The 23,324-nt window shown below is 38.8% G+C and overlaps 1 protein-coding gene across 1 annotated transcript; it reads right to left on the minus strand.

Moving 5' to 3' along the window:
- Positions 1 to 375: 375 nt before the first annotated feature.
- LOC140229535 (sodium-dependent phosphate transporter 2-like) lies at positions 376 to 22,474 on the minus strand. Its single transcript, XM_072309784.1, has 11 exons — positions 22,437 to 22,474; positions 21,483 to 21,834; positions 20,622 to 20,762; positions 19,575 to 19,660; positions 7,579 to 7,675; positions 7,208 to 7,348; positions 6,632 to 6,697; positions 5,448 to 5,546; positions 2,455 to 2,719; positions 1,583 to 1,768; positions 376 to 621 (listed from the first exon to the last, which is right to left on the minus strand). Exons 2-11 carry the CDS (start codon positions 21,823 to 21,825, stop codon positions 384 to 386), a joined length of 1,662 nt encoding a protein of 553 aa, XP_072165885.1. The 5' UTR covers positions 21,826 to 21,834; positions 22,437 to 22,474; the 3' UTR covers positions 376 to 383.
- Positions 22,475 to 23,324: the final 850 nt, after the last annotated feature.

The raw sequence follows: 23,324 nt of genomic DNA on the forward strand, positions 1-23,324 counted from the left end.
CCGTCGTGACAGCATGGATCTTCCATCTTTTCTCCACGGGAAAACCATGGCAGCAGCTCCCGTCTGTTCTTTCATCCCGGATTTCTCACAGGACCTGCACACAACATGCGACACCGTGCTACCACACGGCCATCCCCTACAAAGGAGATTTTACTGTTTGTAGTCCTTTTCATATCCGTGTGATACTCCTTCGTACCTTTGAGGTAGGACTGAATTGTTGCGTCATTTCAGAGCTGGCTCTGAAACACAGGAGATTTTTGCATGTCATCCGAGCAGAACCTATGCACTAGAGCAGAAAAGGTATCTGGTAGTGAAAAAAAATGGGAAAAATAACAATTGCAGTTTTATCTACACATCCTTGCCAACATGGCATTCAGTAATCATTATAAGACGAGCCTCAGTCCAGCCATAAGAGCTGCGCTCAGTCCAGCCGTTATAGGCAGGGTTATAATCCATGCCAGGATGATGTTACCGAAGAGCTTCCATTGAACTGTGGCCTTGGCTCGGACCCTGCCGATAGCCACCACGGAGCCGACCTTGCAGTGCGTCGTACTGATCGGGATTCCGATATTCGAGGCGAGGAGTACCGTGGCTGCAGCTCCCAGCTCGATGGAGAAGCCACTGCGAGAAAACCAAGATGTAAAATGGTAATTAACGCTAGCCTTACTGCTACAAAATGCTTACACGCTAAAGCACGTCTTTGTGCGCCACAAAGCAAACACCCGTATGTCATAATACTCTGAGATCGCAATAAACGAGAGCTTTTGGAAACAGGTAAATTTTTGAGGAAACGTTTCTCTTGCAATAGAAATGCAGTACAGCAAAGTCTTATAGAAAAATTGCAAACTTTGCATTGAAGTAAATGCTATGACAAGGCTATGGCTATTTTTTCCTGCAAACGGCTAGTATTCAAAACATCGATGGGTTTGAGTGTGGTTTATGGGAGGTTGAGCAAAATATGCAAAGTCGACAAGCCATCAACTGAGTCGAGAGTGTGGATGTGGCACGTCTTGGGTTTCTGAAATTCAAAGAACCTCCGAAATGATGCAAAATATGTCAGTTGTGAGCACACCTACAATAACCTGAACTGTGTTTATGGATTAAAAGTCCCTGTTTAGAAGTTACAAGCATTTTAAAAACAAAGTATTACATCATGACAACAAGCCCTCATCAAGATAACAGAAGAAATTTCTCATGTTTGATGCATTTTGCCACCGTGGCCCTTATCAGAACCAGCCCTGATAAAATACAACGTAATGACAACTGCAAGAAGAGATGTACCCATGGCACATTAGTTGCAGTCAACTTTTTTTGCCAGTGAAAAAGCATCCAGTGAAACTGCCTTGATGTGATACAAAAAATACAAACAGTGAAAATACGAAGCAAACAGCAGAGTCAGTTTACAAGGCTTTCTTCATAAATCCTATGGCAGATATGGGAAGACAAATAAAGATGTCTTCACTGCTATTCAGCCTTTCAAAATGTATACAATTTTAACGAAAACAAGAACACAATATCCAAACAAAATATAAAAACTTCATAAATATTCCAGGCTTTAAATTTTTCTTAAAATGTGTTTTACCTTGAAGGCGTCATCGGGGTGAGCTTTGAACCCACGGTCTCAATGACTCTACGCCCCAGCAGCCACAGGCCCACCGTGATGCCGAAGCCACCATAGACCAGGATCCAGACTGGCGTACCTTGCTTCTGGTCCACACCTCCCGAAGAGTAGATGGCCCAGAGAGCTACAAGTGGCCCGATGGCATTGCTGCATAATGGATATGTTGGTGACACATGGTGCTATTATATTCCTGAGATAAATCTTGATTTTAAAATCAGTCAGTCTTCAACAGGTTAACAATACTCCATAATAACAACATTTTGGTGGAGTGTTGACATGCATATCTTGGTTGGCAACCATAACCACCTCACTCTTCCGGATCTTTAGGACCTACACTGGAAAGACATGTGGGAATTATTTCACCATCTGCTCCCTACGCAACCTTAACTCTTCATGTTTGCATTACGTTATCTATTCTTCCATATCACAGACTTTTCAAATCCAAACATATATTATCACAGACTTTTCAAATCCAAACAGGTATCTACAACACAGACAGGCACAAAATGGCAAACATTGTACGCGCATTAATCCCCAAGTGACGAGTAAAACTGATATTAGCTTGTGCTGTGGGATGCAGAGGGTAAAAGTTGTATTGGAAGGAGCTCTAACTTATACGTACGATTGTCCATTAAAAAAACAATGTAACTTTGAAAGACCATGGAATATTACCTGCATCAGAACATAACATGAACCTGGAAAGAGGCTTTATTTTTCAAAAACATTCTGAATGACTATCAGTCATGAGACATGTTAAGTATGTACCAATATCTTCTAAAAATTCTTGTTCACCAATGGTAATAGATGGTAAGAAAACCAGAAAAAGAGCTTACCTGACATCATTGCCACCATGAGCAAAAGAGGCAAATATGGCGGAGAGAATCTGGAGAGGGGTGCAGAGTTTGGCCACCACCGGGTGGTCCTTGATGCTCTTCCATTCCTCCGACTCCATCTTCTTGCTCATGCTCTTCCGGGCGTCTCCACCGCCTGTTGGCTCGTTGCTTAGCAACCGCTTCCACTTGTTCCCGTTGACCTTGAAAAAGCCGTTGGCATCCTTGGAAGTCGGTGAGGTGGGCGTCGTGGGCATGATGTGGCCAGCTAGGGGCGAAGGGAAAGGAGAGACATTCATCAGTGGTGGAGCTATGTTGTGACTTGGTTTTATATCAAGCCACTGTTCAATAATATGCAAATAGCCAGTGGTCACAAGTGCAATGGTACCAGATTTTGCACAAGGTGAAAAATAGAGGCAGCCTATTCAACAGTACAAAGCTGTGCTAATAGTGTGCTTAATCTTTTACCCAGCGCAAAATCGTGTTCCAGTTCACAAGTAAAGATCATACACTATTTGTTTTATACAACACCTCAGACGTCACCGGATGTGGTCCTCATCAATTCTTGAATTAAGTACAGAAATTGCTTTTGTGTGAAAGGCAAATAAGTGGCACAGTACAGTCTGTGGGTACAATTGAACATCAAGATCAGATGAAGTTGTTGACAACAGTAAAATGAGTGGCTGAATGGGCGCGTGTAACTGATTGAGTGCGCACAGCAAAGGTATGCTTATTGTGATGTCATACACGTAGGTGTGCAATGGCGCAACATCTATGGGTTCAGCATGGTCCATGAGGAGTTTGAGAGCATGTCGCTGCGACATGCTCAAAAACTTGTGCAACATCCTCAAAGACAGCGACATGCTATGCAACATCCTCCAGACTTGGCAACATGCTAAAAAAAACAACAAAATAACACAAAACAAACATGTTCAAAACATGTGCAAAACTTGAGAAACATCTATTTCAACAAATTTGTGCGCAAAACACGAGATGGAACATCGATTGTACGTGTAAGCAGCACAACCGGAAACAAGTTGTGAAATATTGAGCACCTGCCCCAAGATGTTTACCGCACAACACAGACAGCGCAGTGCCAACAGTTTGTTTCATAACTTTCATTCCAATGCCACACATACAATATGCCTTTAGAAACACATCACAAAGTATATGTACTACTACACTCCAGTAGCTACGATGTACATAGACGATCATATTGCCATGAATAGCGCAAAGCGATAAGATCAAAACTTCCTTCAAAACACTGCAGCAAAACTGACAATCTACCGATACAAACAGAAACACATTTAAACACATTTGAGAGAACTGTTCTTCAAAATATAAAGGGAATGAAGTGACATAAAGAGGGAAATTGTACCAAGAAGTGATAGAAAGGCACTGAAGAGGAGCATTGATCGTTGAAGACTTTATCAGCAAACTGCATGCGGCATGGGATATTCGCATCAGTGAATTTGCAGCTGAAATTAAGTGCTTACTCATTGACATTTGGTGGCCCTAGCTGGGAAAGATATGTAACATCTTAGCAAGACAATCGCTGGGAAGGGACCTGCTACCAGTAATCCTTGTTCACTTACTGTGGCAGTGGTAATATAGTAAGTACAACAAGCAGCAAGCTCAGGCACATGTTGCCCTCGAAAGAGGAACAACACGCCGATGCGCCATATGCCGATGCGCCAGGCGCCGCAAAGTAGCGATGAGTTGGGCCACTCTCGGTATCTGCTGCTGCGGCGCAATATGATTTTTTTTTTCTCCTTCTTCTTCTTCTTCTTGGATACTGTTCGTCACCCCAAAGCAGGGGCCAACCAGACAGCAAGTGCGCCAGCATTGATGGCGCAGAGAGAGAAGTCAGAAGTTAATTGATTTGTTAATCAGTTTTGTCATGCAAGATCGATACATCCAAGATTTTTGTGAAAGTCTATTTTTGTTCTTTTTCATAAACTTCGTGTTGATGCCCTAAGTTAGGTTGCGCCTCATGCTTGAGAAAATAAAGCATGTATTTTACAAACTGAATATACAATGTGTTAAACACAGCAAATGTTCTTCTGTACAGTCAAATGAAAGTAACACATGTCAAAGTACAGAGCTTTCAGATAGTGGCAGAGACTGTCTAGAAACTTACAGCTTTACGACTCACAGAGGCTTTAAGCAGGCCCTGGACCTCAACTGCAAGGACACAGTGCTTGTTATGTGCACCCCGCGCATGATACAATTTTTGCAATATTATATATTCTCATGTTCAGAGTTTGCAACATGGTTGAATTTTCAAAGCTGTTGACCATCTTGGACTTGATCATGAGTTTCAGATGTGAGCCAATGTAAATTGGCAACATCAGCTTTACACTATCCGATTTTTTTGCTGAAAAAAATATAATTGCTCGGCGAAATAGCAATAGCGTGCAATGGAACTTCAAACTGCATGTCACACGATCGAGCAATCGACCAATCAGATGATTAGACTCTTACTACCGGTAGGTGTTGTTTAACATGCACTGTCATCTTACACATGGTAATTGGTGCATCAAAGGTCATCATCTTGTAGGTGGGAGTATAAGATTCTATGAAATCATTTTAATAAATTCTCATGATTTGTATGATACTAAACATCATGAAATAAGTAAAGTGCTGCATAATTTTGAATTCATTGTTAACACCAAGATGAACTGAGAACCCTTCACTCAACCTTGACATGCCATAATGTGTGCATTCCACTGTGTGATCTGCACAAAATAACCATCAAACTTGATTTGTAGTTTGTCTGTTTTTTATTAAATTCAGAAGTACAAGATGCTTCTCATTTGTCTCTTTCTTGGGTAGATACCACTTGCATTTTAGAAAAGAGCAATGAGTTCTTTATGACCCTTGCATGAATATCACGCCAAGCTATGGTTCAATGGGCCACTGCATAAAATGGTGATGCGTGTTGAACTACATGTGTAGCAATTAAAAGCGTGTATAAGCCTTAGGGACAGACATACCTGATTCTACCATAGGTTGGCTCTCAGCAGAGTGAACCTGTCCGTTGCTATGGTGATTTGCTAGATTGACTTTGACTTCCTCTGTATCACAAACTGGGACTGAAAAGACAGAAATATAGTTCACCTTAAGAATGTGATCACAATCAACATTCAAGTTCACTTCACATTCTATATGTCTCCTATTACCATGCAGCAATTTTAAATCCATATCTCACGCCTTTCATCTCTATTCACATTTATTCAAATTTTGAAGGTAGTGATATCTATTTTATTGTGTCTACTTTCATACTTATCTATCTTTACCTTTGATATTATGCATCTTTGTAAAGAAGAATTGCAACCCTATACAAAAAAAAAAAGCCAGTGTTATTTTTAGTGATTTCGTTATCATTTAATCTTTGCATGTGAATCATTGTCTAAAATGCTTCATGAAACCAATAAATTGAATTGAAATGAATCTAAATACAATGCAGTACCAGAGGGAAATACACCGGTGTCTTTGCTTTTAATATTTTACCTGATTTTTTTTTTTTCTGTGAGGTATGTTTGCTTTATAATAATGCAGACTGGAGCTACTAGGGACATCTCATCATATTAACTCTTCAACCTTTATGATTGTAGAATTTGGGTTAAGCACACATGATAAGCAGGGTATGATAAGTGGAAGTAAATATTTGATGCCAATGTCTTTAGATAGCTACTACGTTGTATAACAAGGTCAGCCTGAAGGATATTGCTGTTTAATGCTGCTCATCTTTGTTTCTCTATGAATCACCTAAAATTAGAGCTACAAACATAAAATGATTCCCCAATGTCCAGTTTACAAGAATGCTTAAAACATTTTTGAAACCTTGATGTTTGCTCTGAAGACAGCTCATAAAAAATTTACTGTCCTTTAATGGAAGTCATCTAACTTCGCAAAACCAGGACAGCTTACTTGGCAAAATGTAATGATCTCAACATCTTTTATAGCATCACTCCAAATTGTAGTCTTCATTTTTTTTTTTCTTTTTCTTTTCTATAACAGCATCAGAATCTTGACATTCCCGATGAAGAATGTTTTAGACAGAAAGTATGAACAAATTTCTTTTAGACGAGAATGCATATATTTCTTTAGCCAATGTTCTGGCTAGCTTTCATAAAAATCATCACGCAAATGCATGTACCATGAAACAAATATACACCTTTAGTCTCTGGGTCCACCTTGACCTCATCCAGTTCCCCGGAGTACTTGCCTGCTGCCTGGATGTCTGCACGAGTCAAAATCAAACACGAATGAAAACTGTTTAAGAACTGTGGTGGTTCATTGAGGAAACTGTCAAACTTTGCTGTGAGCTTTTGTTGCAAAAAGAGCAAAAATTATGTTTTCTGTTACTTCCTTGAAAAAATCACAGTAGGCTGACATACAAGCTGTAAGCTGGTATCCATATTCATAAGACGATACCTTCATTCAAGATATTTCAAAAAAAAAAAAAAAAAAAGTTTCTTCCTCATGTAGTTCAGGGATCCATTTTAGTGGTGGCTGGTTGCCCAGGCACATGAGAAATTGATGCCAGGCCACCAAGCTTACAGAAAAGGTTACCTTTTGGTAGCCCCAGCAGGTAACTATACTGTAAAAGATTTTTTTTTAATTATTTCATTATTATGTTTCCATTTATTTCAGGTCACAAAAAATTTCAAATTTCAAGATTTTCTTGGCCCAAAAGGGCCCAGAGTTACAAAAGCAGTCTACAGTAGACATCAATTCATCATATTCACACTCTCTCTCTTTTTGGTGATACCTTGGAGCTGTCTCCTCCAATACGGGACCAGGAAGAAGAAGACAACGAGTCCGACGATGAGACCGAGGCCGAAGCTAAGAATCATGACACCCCACACCGGGATGACATGCAGGTAGAGTACTGTGGTAGGGGAGAAAAGACAAGAGAGTGTATACTTTCCACTCACACTAATAATGTTATCCAACTCTGTGACTTCTGCATCAACTCACCAAGTTAGTACTGCATGATTCTTCATATCCTTTTCTCAACCAATTTTATCATCTACACAAGTACATAACGTTGAAATATTTGCCCTTTTGTCATTACAGTGTTATCTTTACTATAAAAAAAAAAGTCTTGAGCAAACTTACTTTCTGGACCATCAATAAATATCGATATACAGTTGATGATCATAACGAGGGCATAGAAGGCTGGTAAAACCCTCAGTCCTGGTTCTAGGGGCTCCTCCTGTACGGTACAGAGACAGATAGATAAAATATGGGAGAATGTTACCATCAAACTTGTTTAGCAGGCAAAAGTCTCTTCAAATTAACATTATGTAGCATCTCTGGACAAGAGACTATTCTAGACAAGTTGGAGGTCATTCAGATTGTATTGCATTTGCTCCATATTTATTATTAAATACTATCCTCATTGTTCCCTATTCATCACCTCAACAGCACATACAATGTATGAGTGAAATTGTATACATTTATCATGTATAGCCCATTGTCATTTTTTCAGTAAAAACAAAACAAAACAAAACAAGCAAAACTAAAATGCATGTGATGTACATGTGATGTACATGTATTAAGTACATATGATGTACTTAATACATACAGTTTTTTTTATTTTTATTTTCTTTTTGATTCCTGCAATCAGCCCTAAAAACCAAACAAAACCAAAACCAAAAATGGCTTTAGAAGTATAGTGGCAATCAACTATGCTGGCAAACAAATGTCAGGGCATTAAAACAAATTTGTTCCATCTGGCCAAATAGTAAAAGCACGAAGAGGGTTTCCAATAACTGTGCAGGGTTCAACCTGGAGTCAGTGGACACTAAAATATTGACTGGTCAAATACAACAAATTACAAGAGGTTGGCTGCTTGCCACATTATACAGGCCAGGTTATGATATGATGAAATATCAATTCTAGCATGGGTCAGACAACCTTGTGTTGTACAATGTCACACGGCTTTGACAGAGAAAAGCACACTGCCACCTCCTCAGAAAACTAATTTGAAACACGTTTTACACACTGAAGCATTGACATTCTGTTCTATCCTTGACACACCTTCGACAACCATTGCAAAGCGTTTGTCTTGTACATAGCGGTCTCCTTCCGCTTTATAATACTCGCTGGACACTAAGTCTGTAATATCTCTCTTGTGTGTGTGACGTAAAACAGGGCACACAGACCGCAGACCTTCTGCCAAGTCATTGCTATTATTATCATGTCTGACTTCCACAGCTTACACAAGATCAAATAACAAATAGTGAATAGCTCTGCAGCAGAGGAACGAGTGCTGATGATCAAACTACTGTAAAACACAATATTTTCGCGGCATGAAATTTTCGCGCATTGGAGCCGACGGCCTTTTTCACAGCATGAAATTTTCGCGAGTTGCCTAGACATTCAATGCGTATAGTGTAGACAAGAACTTTCATGTGTATTTCAGTTTCAAGAATCTTAATTGGCTCTCGCGAAATTTGCGAAATAAAAATGCATGCGAACATTCCTCATTTTACAGTACATGTATCAAATCCTGATTTTTTCAAAAGAAAACTATCTGGTCTGAGACAAACAGGGATTGCAAAATGTATTTCTGTCATTTGCCAAAATGGGCCTTTGGTGAAAAGTCCCATACTGTTAGAAGTGTTGTAATCTTAATAGCCTATTTGCCTACTAAACAGTGAGTTTCAGTTGTCCTACATACAATACATTTACGTACCCAGAAGTGAGCATGTACAGTAGGTTTTATGCACCTGTCTAATTTTGTCCAACCCCCCCCCCCCCCCCCCTCTTCTTTGGTAGAAACTTGACATTACGAAGACATCACCACTCTGTAGTTCTGGAGCAATAAAGTTGGATGTAAAAATTAAATTGAAATAATGTCTACTGCACCACTGCATGACACTATACCAAATTAAACAGATATAGTCTCACCACGTAGGATAGAGAACATCTTGTAGATACAGATCTGTAAGCACTTTGTACAGAAGAAACAATTGATGACAGAAGAAACAAAGAAGGAAAAAGATCAAAAACAGGTGAAGAAATAAAAGAACAAACATAGACAAAGAGAATGAAAAGAAGCAACAAAGAAGAAGAAGATGAAAGAATGAAAAGAAAACAGTAGGAAGGTACACATGTATTATTTTACGAAAGAAAACAACCCTTGCTTGGCTTTTTATATTCTACTCTATTCACGTGAGCTGCAAGAAGAAAACAAAGAGAAATATAATCATTTTCCATCACCGGAGCAACATCATGGAAAAGAGAACAAGGACCACTTTATAAATATCACATTTTATCACTAAGAGCAACAGCACAGACAAGAGAGCAAGGACCACCGGAAAGCCTCAAGCTGGAGAGCGCGCTTGGATGTTGCATTTTGGCAAACCGCAGAAAGGACAGAGGAAGAAGATACAAATTACAAAGAGGAAGGGGAGATGGGGGAACCTTTCACTTTGCACGTAGGTCTTGGGACTATCTTTCTGACCCGGCCAATGCAAATGTCAAACACATTCCGCATGGAGGTTTGGACTGCCATGTTCAGTGAGCTATAGCTATGATAACCTTCACTGCCCCTCTGAAACCCCCACCCCCCTCCAACTCCTCTACCTTCCAATATCATCCACAGAATGGTAAAACATGAGACTACAGAAGTTTATGATCACGGCCAATGCACGCAGGCGAACAATGTACCATGTCGTATCCTCTCTGTATAATTGCAGTGAGGTGAAGGGGTCACGGCACTGTTGATCAAAAAAAAAAGGGGGGGAGGGGGGGACACGGAAAAAACAAAGACAAATTCATCTTGTCTGTTGTGGTACCAACATGGATGGTCACGATATCACAGAACAATTGACTTTTGCTTCACAGTTCAAATAACACAATACTCCACCTTCATTACCAGCTTCATCTCTTTCTTGGGGGGAAGGGGGATGCAGGTGACTAGCACGACCTCCCCGCGTGCATGCTTTACCGGTATATTAAATACACGCACACCTGGAAAAATTGCTTTTATAACCTCACTTTGCACAGCATGTCATGCTGGCAAACTGGCTTGTAATTTAAGAGCATATTTTAACAGTCAAATGACAGCTCTACACGGACAGGAGTCCACAAATACACTATACAGCAATTGCAACATCTTTTTTTTGGGGGGGGGGGGGAGAGATCTAATTACCTTCATACTGTATTCCATTCTTGTCTTTGTTTTCTTTATGTTTTGTATTGTTTGTTTGTTTTTTATCTAGTGGGTCGACAATGGAGTTTAAAACATGCAGGTTATAGCTATCTTCTGCCTACTTTTAGGCAACCTTGGTAATTTCCGGTGTCTATTCTTTATGTCATTTTTTGTTTTGTTTTGAAAGGTGGTTGCACTCAATCAGTTGGTGCATAATCAGTACATGATGAATTTTCGATACAGATATAAAGAGTGATGAAAGTACAAATGAAGGCCTAAATTGGCACATCTTACCTCGAAATATTTTTTTCATAAATTGCAAAGCATTAATGAAAACTATTGTAACGGATTCTACAAATGCTCATCCAAAAGCTAACCTTTAAATTAACAACCAGACAAACATGAAAAAAATGTTTAATGAAAGTTACGCCATTTACATGTAGGCCTACAATGTATGTACAAGAAGGGTAAACATTCCTACTCACTACTAAACATTCCTGAATATGTTCGCAAATCATGGCAATAATAATATTTTTTATTTGGCTAGTTTTCATACAGCACATTTCAGACTTGTTTGAAAAATTTCAATGTGCTTTTTGTATGTATACATGTGTATACATGGGATTCACTGGGTATTAAAATAGAGGGAGTTTTATACAATGTAGGTACAGCATGGCATCTGAGCATACAGTGTACATTATATAGAAAGTGATTTGATTTACGTAGTATTGAATGTGTTTGACGAATCAGGGTCTTCCTCACTATAAAAGAATTGCATCATATCGCATTATGCCACTCTATCATTTTGAATATGTCTCGCACGTCAGTCTCATGCATGTTCTAGCACATTCCAAAGAAACACTCATTCTCATCTTCAAGCACATAATACCTGGTATGCAGATCAAAGTATCACATGCAAAAGGATTCACTAACCGTTCTATAAAACTATCATGCTCTTTGCAGACTGTAAGTCAATTAGACTGTTATTAAAGGCAATTTTCTTCTTTTGACCACGTACCACATTTCAGACCTGCTTCAAAGATTCATGTCAACAAAACATCACATGCGCGTATCGCCTTGAGCAAATATGCTTTGAAATCAACTCATCGTAAACGATGTGTGAGTGAGGGAGAGATAAGTTCCCAAAAACACACAAAGAACTGGGTTATCAAATCAATAATGCCCAAGGACAAAGGTCTTCAAGGAAATTTTAAAATTCTTATTTTTCATTTGCATCATCAGAGTGATGAAACACACATTTCTTTCTGTAACAGGCAAACAAAAAGGAAGGTAGAAAGGTTGTAATACACTGCGTATTAGGATTGATATTGCGACAATTATACATACCGTATATTTCACATGCATACCGGTATATTCCTGTATTACATGTACATGTACTACAAGTAAGAACAGCATCAACACTTATGTACCATTCTCTTTTTAATAGTGTCAATAGCAGACACTGCGAAGCAGAGTTCAGTAATAGGAGTACACCAATTCAATGACAGAGTACAAACATCAGGGTGATGTGTCACATGCTGTCCACATGTACAATGTACAGTTGTACATGTCAGGTACATATGTACCAGGTACTCCTATCAATGCATAAAGGGTGTCCTTCCCATACTCAGTAATTATATCCATGTTCCCCCCCCCCCCCCCCCAGGAAAATGTTTTGTAAAATCAAGCGCCTTGAGCTACATGTATTGATATCTCAATATACATGTACAGTGTTCTTGTGTATCACATAATCAGGACCCCCCCCCTTTTATCTGTAAGTCTCTTATGTACAAATTGTATGACAGAAAATTTAATATGTCAACCGATTTTATTCAAATGCGGGGGGGGGGGGGGGTATTTTACCTGTGGAACTGAGCCTTCAATCCCCTCCCCCCCCCCCCCCACACACACACAGCAAAACAAAAACAAAAATTTAAAAAAAGACAATAAACAACCCTATAACATTTACTAGAGGTGTAGTGTTCTTGCAGTTTGGTTATTGCTTTTTTTTGGCATTAGTTTTTTGTTTAGTTTCTTGTTTCAAAATATACAATGTTTGTTATGTACGGGACCTGGTTATTGATTCATGAGCATAACTGATGCAGCTGCAATCTATTAGGATGCATTGGTCATCATCTCGAATGCCTCTATCAGGTGACACGGAAAGCACTGAAACAATGCAGACCATTTGTTTTTCATCTCTGGTGTCCACTCAATATCAAAATTCACCGGCTAGTGACCATATGTAACCTTGCATGGCAAAAGCCAACAAAAGATCTCCACATGTTTTTCAGTGAGTCTCCCACACAGTATGGAGGAAAATATTCTCAGCTGTAAAATGTCAGAGCTCATCCAAATTTGATGCTTCTAGTCGACCACTGAATTATATATAAGAGATCAAAGTCCTGTTGATTCCAATATTTTTCTTGAGAGAAGGGCTTTTGAAGTCAAGGGTCTATTACATGCAGTATCATGTACTATCAAAAAATTAATACATGGCTAAAAGGAGAAGGCGGTTGAGTTAAATCTCCATGACAACCATGACAGGATTATCAGAATTCCTTAAACCTTTGAATCTGCTTGGTTAGCAAGGGCCTACCTCTGCCTACATTGTATGAGGTGATTTTTTGCCAGCATTGGTTTGCCTGTCTGTTCGCAAAATAACTCAAGAAGTTGTGGACAGACGTGGATGAAACTTACAGGCAAAGTCGATTAAAGCCCAAGGAACAGATGATTAAATTTTGGCAGTGATCCTTTTTTAAATCATCTGGATCCAGGAATCTTTTCTCGTTTGTTGAAGGATTATCATGGGTAGGCAAATGGGGCCAATAAATGTGGGAGTTCAAGCTGCACCTATTTGAGATGTGCATACATGCACTGAGTGTGTGCACAAGGAGGAGCAGGCAGTAAAGCTGAAAGAATTAAGTATTTTGCAGACTCCAGGAACACAAGTAAGGCTTGTTTTTTTTTTTTTTTTTTTTTTATCATACAGAAAGGCTCCTTTTTCATAAGGATATAAGGCAATTTTCAGCATGCGTGTAGTAGTGTATGGATGGAAATGAGCTGCTTTGGCAGAGCTACATTGTAGGTCTGTGCTCTCCGAGTTCTTAAATTCTAGTTTATCATATTGCTATCATCATCATTTTTTCCCCATTAATGAAAAAACAAAAGACTGATTGCAAACAGCTTGGTGATTTGATTAATGCATTGCTGGTTCAAATGCATGGATCAATATTGCCATACCTCCCCCCCCCCCCAAAAAAAAAAAAAAATAATAATAATAATGATAATAAATGAATAAATAATAATAATAATATTAAATGAATAAAAAATTTGCCACCAGTTGTGGAAGATGGAGGGCAGGATCAAATCTCTCGTGACGCTGTCACAAAAAAGGAGGTCTGAGTTGAAAAGCAGTACGACATGCCGTATCTACTCTCTGCAAAGTGTATTTGCACCATCAAAAAAAAAAAAGAGCGCTAAAAAAAAAAGGAACAAGCAAAACAGAAAGTAGCACCAAATTGACAGATAAAACTGAAGCTGATGAGTCAAGATATCTTGTACCACCGTGATAAAAGGGCAATTCAAAAAACACTCTTTTCCTGCATGTGGGCAGCATGTGGGAAGGCAGAGTCTTTTGACCCTAGAAGCATGCTTTCTAAACATCTGAGTTAGACAAAAGAGAGAGAGAAAAAAAAAAAAAACACTGTAAAGTGTCTGGAGTCCTTTACAGTATCAAATTGTCTGCAGCTTTTGCCGTCAGCTTCCTCCCTTTGCAGGGTTTCAAGGAAACAAAATGAACACCACTTAAATACCCACTCATTGTAAAGAAGTATTGAGAAAGTAGGGCACCAAAAAATGAGGGGGAAAATGGACAAAACTCAGGACATCTTCCCAGAAATGACCTCTTTTATTTGAACTTTGAACGCCCTTGCCTTTCCTTCTATGAGTTTTGATAGAAATGGCAGACTTTAAAAATGGAGCCAATTAGTGCCCATTAAAAAAGAAAAAAAAAAGGTGATTTGTCATACAACTGCACTCAATTCCAACATTTTAAATATAAATTTGTGATACACATGTACATGTCATTTCTAAACTTAATTCTTAAATATCTATGCAATACAAATTGGGGGGGGGGGGTTACAAAGATGGTCCTTTAATATCCAAGACTACACATGCTTCTTCAAAAATGACAATACCAGGTATTAGCCAAAATACTGTAAAAATAGCATTTTTCCAGGTAAATTCATCTTCACGTACATGTATTACCGGCAATTTTAGCTGGCGCAAGTTCTAGAACCCGGGAAAACATCTTAACAATTTTCTCTGCATATCTTAAACGTGTTGAATTGATGGCTTTGTCAATGGCGCCTCCCTGGTACAAGTGTGTGCATGTGTTTGTGTGTTTGTCCCCTAGTACATGTAATGTACATGTATATTCATTTGAGCGCATGAGTGTGCAGTCTTCACAATTTTTGTGCAGGCCTTGCATTTGAATGGATTGGGCAGCACATTATCTTTCGTGTGAATAGATAAAACACTTGAAAGTCATTAAGCAGGGAGAATAAGAATGCGAGACTAAAAATTTTTCAGCCACTCAGTGCAAAAAAAAAAAAAATGAATCGCGTGAAAATATTTACGTTTACTTTTAAAGGTGAATATTAGCAAACCAATAACCTATCAGCTCATGAAACACTTTTTCATGGAAAAATGAATAAAATTACGCACTCAATTTGGCCACAACAAAAAAGGGTCCTTCTGTGAAAAAGGTAGGAATTTTTTAAGATGAATAAAGTAGTGAAATATCTGTAAGAGCGGAGTAGATCTATAATTGCAAACACAAGGTCATGTCTGGCAGTACCATGAAGATCTACAACTGTTGTAAAGCAATGCATGCTTACCAGTGACTGAAAACCTCGCACCACTGGGCAAAAGAAATACAAGATAAAAAATAAATGCACATTTGCCTGTAAACAGTAAGTCCTTGAGGGTGAATGCAATGGAAATGCATACTTGCGTCAGTAAACAACAGCCAACGCACCTTCTGCTTCAATTAATATTGACTCTTTTTTGTTTGCTCTTTCAATGCTTTTCGGAATCATTGCAGATATCAGGGTGGGGTGAGGTGGGGGACAAGTACATGTACAATGTACGGTGGCGCTTTAATGAAACAATTAATCCGTTGGCAAACGTCATGGTCAGAGAACATGCGACTGTAATTCAGTACACTCAGCACATGATCTACAAAAAAGCAACCAATGAACATTTGCCCTTGACATGACGCAACAAACCCGACACAACAGTGCCACGCCCAGTAACTGCAGTATACATTGTACATCTTTGACCCCAGATTTTGGCCACGCAGCCACTGCTACTACTATGTGTACATGCTCCTAATTAACATGCATGCATGGCTTTGCTTGGAAACCATAATCTTAGAGGACTTTACAACCATTACATACAAAGTGTACCCTCCATTGTGGACTGCATGGTGTACTGGTTTGATAGAGTGTAGATGAAGTCCAAACACATTAGAGATACGGTATGTAATGTTGATGGCAGATTACTTGATTATTACTCAGATGACGAAGCATCAGCTCTATGAAACCTCTGCATAAAGACAGTTTGTATCAGCATTAATTATCTAACATGAGGTTAATTCTACCCTACAGTAAGTCTTGCTGAAATTAGATGATTAAAATGGACGAACATTAAAGATAATAAAAAGTTTTGGTACCTCAAAATTTTCCCTGAATTTCCGTGTTTCAGGTTAAAGTACCTTTCAAATAACTAACACTGTGAGACTTACTCGCCCCAAAGTGCTCTCATTTCTTAGTAATCATGCAAATAACTGCGACCAGCAGCCCCATACGCATAGCGTAATGGGGCTTCGCATTGTAGCATTCAGGATCATGACAGATGTAGTATCGCGGGTAAATATCAACTTGAAATCCAAAAAAATTCTTCAATTTGAAGACTTACCAATTAAGCTGAAGTCTTGAAAACAGGCTTTGGGCAACGTTTGGTTCTGCCAATAGTCCCTTTCTGTTCGAATTGATGACTGAATGTGACTCTGTCGAGAGGACCTTGGGAGAGCTACATACACTGATTACTACTGCCAGCGCATACGCACACATCACATGCGAACAAATTTCAAATCCACGAACGGATATGATGTTTGTGTGCGCATGCGCTGGCCGTCAATTCAGTGTAGCTCTCCCAAGGTCCTCTCGACCGAGTCACATTCAGTCATCAATTCGAACAGAAAGGGACTATTAGCAGAACCAAACGTTGCTCGAAGCCTGTTTTCAAGAGTTCAACTTAATTGGTAAGTCTTCAAATTGAAGAATTTTTTGAATTTTAAGTTGATATTTACCCGCGATACTAAATCTGTCATGATCCTGTAAGCTACAATGCGAAGCCCCATTTAGCTATGCGTATGGGGCTGCTGGTCGCAGTTAGCTACACAGTATGCGTATGGGGCTGCACGCTGCTGGTCACAGTTGTCATGCAATAATGGTTTCGTACAATACGTGTGCTACCTCGCCGCCGTACGGCGGCGGCTCTGGTACGAAACCATTATTGCATGATTACTAAGACATGAGAGCACTTTGGGGCGAGCAAGTCTCACAGTGTTAGTTATATGAAAGGTACTTTAACCTGAAACACAAACTAAGACAAGGAAATTTAGGGAAACTTTTGAGGTAATACCAAAACTTTATATTATCTTTAAAGGGGGGGCATTCAAAGCTTGTCATTGGTAAGATTGATCAATCCCTCGACTGACAGATACCGTATGCGTCACACATTTCCTGAGTATAATACTTTGCAATTTTGGACTTATAAGATAATTCAATGAGAGTTTTAATACAAATCAAAACATAAAACAAATCCTCATCAAATGATTGGCTGAGAGCATTCACATGACTACGCATTCATTTTGCCTGTTATGTATCTATTTCCCTATGACCGGTCATAAGTAATTTAACAACCCTTTATAGCACTTTCACATTGTAGTGGTGACCGAGTGAGATCTAATTGTTTTTCATGTGCTCACAAAGGATCTGTTTCATCATTTTATAAAACAAATAACACACATCATTTTGTTCTTTATAGGCATCAGTATATTTGCCCAATAGTAATTCTTACTAATGTCCTTGCTGGTGTGATATTATTGTGCATTAGCAATTTGCTGGTCATGATGTGCAAAATGTCACCTGGCTGCAAAGCAAAAGGCACTTTGAATCTCCCAACTGCGTGTGTTTTAATAAAGGGATGGTATAGTATTCGTGGGGATGAGAATTGGGCTTCAACTTTTTGCAAGATACCAAGAAACCACTTATGAAATAATACAGCGCATATCATTCTAAGAGGAATTCAAAGTTTATACAGTGTATGATTAAAATCGGTTTTGGAATGGCCGAGACATCCAAAAACAAAAAAACGCAAAGCGATCCTAACAAAAGGTGGGTCTCATCACCTTTTGTTACGATCACTCTGTTTTGAATGGAACCTTAGCCATATCAAAACCAATTTTCATCAAATAAATGTTGAATTCCTCTTGGAATTACATGCTCTTTCATAATTTATTAGAGGTTTCTAATTAGGTTAGGTCTCAACCAGAACTACATGTTGATTGTCAGGGGTCGCACTTAACTTTTTTTTTTAACTAGCCAGGCGGACTACTTAGAATCAATTTTGACACTGAAGCAATATTTTGGCTAGCCAGACGGACTAGTAACTTCAGAATTTTATGATTTTTAGCTAGTCCGACGTGATTTTGGGTGGCCAATGGCCAGCGGACCATCGCCAATTTTGAACCCTGCATGTATACTATCCCTTTAAAATGATGGCTAGGGCATGACCTTGGGCACTCTCATCCCCAGCACAGTAGTTGGATTGTGGGATTAAGAACACTTTGAAATAATGGGTTTTGCATTGCATTTCGAAAGTTAGCTTTTAAAAACTGTAATTTTTCAGTGTGTGTGAACAGGTCTGCTTTGTGTTTGCTTGCTTCAGTGTTGAAGATTTATCTGTGTCTGGGCACTTCAAACATATCTTCGGCTTTAGTTGCACAGAAAGATAAAAAAAGCTGTTCTTCACAGGCTAACTCCCTGGGATTATCATCTATCTCATTGTTTTATTTACTGTTTTCATCACCACTTGATAGGGCTCCATTGGTATGGAAGGGATGTGTTTTTAATGCTGTGCTTCAGACAATCAAATTTACTCAGAAAAGCTACCCACAACACTGTAACAGTAAAAACATTCTCCTTTCTTTCACCTTGAGTGGACAAATGATCATTTCAACCCATGAATGGAATAATTTTCATACTTCGCTCCATTCGACATCTTTAAATAATCAAAGCCTGACGGTAAAAACACAAAAGTTTTCACTTTTTCAATTGGGTAAATGTTTACTTTCACATGTCAGGGGATCATGCAGCAGATTGATATGAATGATATTAGAATGCAAAGTTAATCATACATACAAGTGTACATGAACCTCATTATTATCATATTTTTTGCATCCTCCTTGTATGCAATGTCTGTGGTACTTAAAGAGGAGGCTAGTAACTGATCAGTGGGAATCATTGGAAATGCTGGGAGGTGATTGTTCCAATCCTTATGGGATTTATTCAAGAGTTCATTGTATATCTATTGTTGTGTGAAAATGATTTGCTTCAGAATGGTCCCATATTCAAGTAATGTGCAGTTTAATGCTTCCAGGTTAGCGTCCCTGGTCAGTGACGGAGCATTAATCTGCACATTACTTGAATATGAGACCGTTCTGAAGCAAATCATTTTCACACAACAATAGATATACAATGAACTCTTGAATGAATCCCATAAGGATTGGAACAATCATCTCCCAGCATTTCCACTGATTCCCACTGATCAGTTACTAGCCTTCCCCTTTAAGGTAGTGAACCATGAAAGGGGTTTAACTTGCCTTGCTCAGCACAAGCTTCCTATAGATGACAAAGACTACACTGGATACAACGCCTGACATAACTGGAGACAAGAACCAGGAGGCCACTGTACAAAGAATGGAAGGCATAAAACTCATTTTATCACAAATCATCATTGCATGAATTCCGTTTTTTAATTCAATCAGGACAATGCTACATGTATTTAGGGAAATTCCATTGTGGCATTATGTTGTTTTGTATGAAAACATACAAATCAGGAAGTACAAAATGTAAATCAGTGATTTTCTGGGTCTTTTTTTTTTTTGGGGGGGGGGGAGGAGAGGGGGTGGACACATAAAAATAAAGTTATGAGTTGCTAAAGTCCATAAGACAAATTGGAAACTCTGTGTGATCTAGGTGTTGGGTAGCTCTCCACTAGTTTCATACACAAAATGTACTGATTTTCATTTTTCTAAAATATTTGTGCATATCAGCGCCAACTTATCCACTGAGGAGGACATACAAAAAATACATGTATGAGGCCCTACCTATTAGATTAGATTACGTATAATAGAAACAGGTCTGAAGAAATTCCTTATCAGGACAGAAACTTCTCATGAATTTGTACGACATCTTGTGTACAAAGAGTGCGAGGTAAAAAACAAATGGACATACTCCCATACAAATTATTCAAAACCTAGATTACTGATGGAAACTTGATACAGAGAGAAGACACTTAATACTACTTGGCCTTATTCTACAGATGTTGATGTTAACTTGCAGTCAAGGAAGATACACACTTTTTTTACACTCCTTTGTACACTGTAGTCCACTATACACAAAAAGACAGTAGGGCCTACCAGGCGACTACAGTTATAACGAAGTCCTTGGGAACCGGCAGTTTCCGTTTGATACATTTAAATTCCATATTACAGATACATGGATGATGATTTTGGGATCTGAATTTTGACTTTGTTGTGATGAAATTTCATTACAACCATGTAAATTAACATATAATGGGAGTTTACTGTATACCCAGTAAAATGAAATTTCACATTAGAAAAGCAATCGCTAGGAAGAGAACTTACCGATAAAGCCAAACTGCTTCCAGTTGATACCCTCCAGTTGGAACACAACCAGATGGAATCCTACCATTGCTCCCACGATGCTATGGGTCCCGGAGACGGGCATCTTTAGCCACGTGGCCAACAGCATCCAGATACATGCACCTGAGAATTGAGAAGAAGGAAAAAGAGAAAAAGAGGTCCAGTTGAGCAAATTTGATTCAAACACAACACAAGACATATAATCCAAGGCAACTGGTGTATTTTGTGCAGTTCCCTGGTTGCTTTCCTTCTTTATTCTTTATTTTGGTGTTTGTTGTAGTTATACATACATTCAAGGTGCATAAAAATGTTAACGAGAAATATTCACTGTGATGCAACGCAAAAGTGCCCCTTGATCTAACAAGAACTCACTTGAAAGGGAGACAAAGTGAAGAAACTCTCACCTGAAGAACTCACTTGTATGAAAAGTGGATATTTTCAAGTGAGCAATTTTTCGTGCTCTGAAGCATTTCATAAGACAAATTTCTTATGTTTTAATTCTGCAGAATCAAACATTAATACGCACTGATACAAATAACAAGCAAGAATATTCACTTGCTTTTATTTTTTCTTCAGTTTCATGAGGCACAAAAAATAGCCAAAAAACACATAATACGTGAAATCTTTAGATTATGAGATGCTTTGAATACTTTCCCAAACTAAGAAACATGCTAGCATCTGGGCATGAATACAAAGAGAAGAGTTTGGGAACGCGACCGAAATCTAAACTTGTTCTCAATAATGAATCTGAATGTGTTTTTCAAAGGCAAACTGTACTTCTGAGATTCCTTCAAAGGGTCATTCAGAATTCAGTCTATTCTACAATCTCTCACGATAGCGTACCTCCCAGTGCGCACACTTGTCCCAGCATCAATACTTCCTCCTTCCCATCATAGAGGGTGACATCAAAGATCCCTTTCCTTATTGTGTCGGAGACTTTGGACCCCAGCAGCACCGCTCCCGCCGTCTCGAAGATGGACGCGAGGATGCACGCCCACGACATGGTCAGGACTTTTGCCCCGACGGACGTCGCAAAGGAATTCGCGACGTCGTTGGCGCCCAGCCCGCAGGCGAGGATGAACGACATGATAAAGCCACTCACTAGCATCCATAGCACATCGCCTGTCTCCATGGTGCCAAACACGGTCGTCACGCCGGTTCCGTAAAAGTCTGTTGTCGTTTCCATGATGAATTTCTGGATAATTAACAGAACACAATTTTGAAGAACTATGGATTGTACGTACAACCTACTATACTCTCAATCTACCCCTTTCCTTTATTTAGTGTCAGCTAAAATAATGTATTGCATACTCGTATAAAAGATGTACAATATTTCTCTTTTGAGATCATAACCTCAGCATTTTCACATCAAACTTCTTCAATTCAGAATATTCTTTGGCCAAGTCTGCCACTGAAGTTATGTTCCATGCATGACAGACAATCTGAATACCATTTGATTGAAATACAATAGAAAAGTCAAAGTCAGCATTTGGCCTATAGACGTAGTCTGCCACTGAAGTAACATTCCATTGATGTATAACAAACAATCTGAAGGCCATCTAACTTGAAATACAATTGGAAAGACAAATGGAAACATACAAGCAAATTAAAAAAAAAAAAAACACAAAATAAACATTCACTGCACGACAAGGAAAAATAATGAAAGATTACAGGAGATTCTCAGATCACCCAATCTATATCTACATCATAACCCCTAAGTAATTTTCAAACTACAAAAAAAAAAAAAAAAAAAAAAAATGATGGCAAGCTGACAGAGCTAAAAAGTACCAAGTCTACCTCAGCCACCTGATAAGAAGAGAGCTCAGGAGCTATGACAAGATCCCCGGACAGAGTCTACCACGTCCCACTAGGCTGTGCTAACCCTGTGGTGCTGTCAGCTCACAAAAATTGTATTTGTACTGCCATCGTCATGGACGCGATTCCACTTTCCACCCACTACCAAACTTTCCGACCACCCTGCCTGGTTTTCCAGCCAATCAGAGCAAACGCTGGTCACATGACTTTCAGTTTGATATCTCTTCCACACAATGTCAGTTCCTATCAGGCTGCCACAGGGAGGGCTAAAGCTTTCCAACATGTAGGCATCAGAAGGTCAACAAGAAATATTACCTAATGTCAAAATAAGTCATCTTTTTTTTCTTCTTCTTCTTTTTATCAGGGACAATCTTATTGTCATGCATTTCACATCAATTTTAGTAGTAAAAAAAAAAAAAAAAAAAAAAAAATCAGTTGATTGTGGTCCCTACTGTGAAAGATTTCATGTCCAGCTGCATACGAAAAAAAGATAAACAAATAAATACAAAAAATTGTTCAAAAATCCCTTCTTTTTCTTGTCTTTACCTTGCTCTCCTCTACAAATTAATATACAGTGTATCTAGGGTGCTGATGGTGGTTTTCACTGTAGTGTATCAAAATAACTTTTGTTACCAGGTACCCAGTACAGACAGTTATGCACAGGGATGTAATAACAGACGACTCATTGAATATTTGCACCTTTAAACATACAGCTGTAAATAAGCCACTTTGAGGCAGTGCTGACAATACTGTTCCATTTTACCTCACCTTTACATAACTGTAAATTGAACAACATGTTGCCACCTTGTAAATATACAATTCTATAATTTTTGAGACCACATACAGTTGTATTTATTTGCAAATCTTATA

This window comes from Diadema setosum, chromosome 6 (genome assembly GCF_964275005.1).
Source record: "Diadema setosum chromosome 6, eeDiaSeto1, whole genome shotgun sequence".
Taxonomy (NCBI): domain Eukaryota; kingdom Metazoa; phylum Echinodermata; class Echinoidea; order Diadematoida; family Diadematidae; genus Diadema; species Diadema setosum.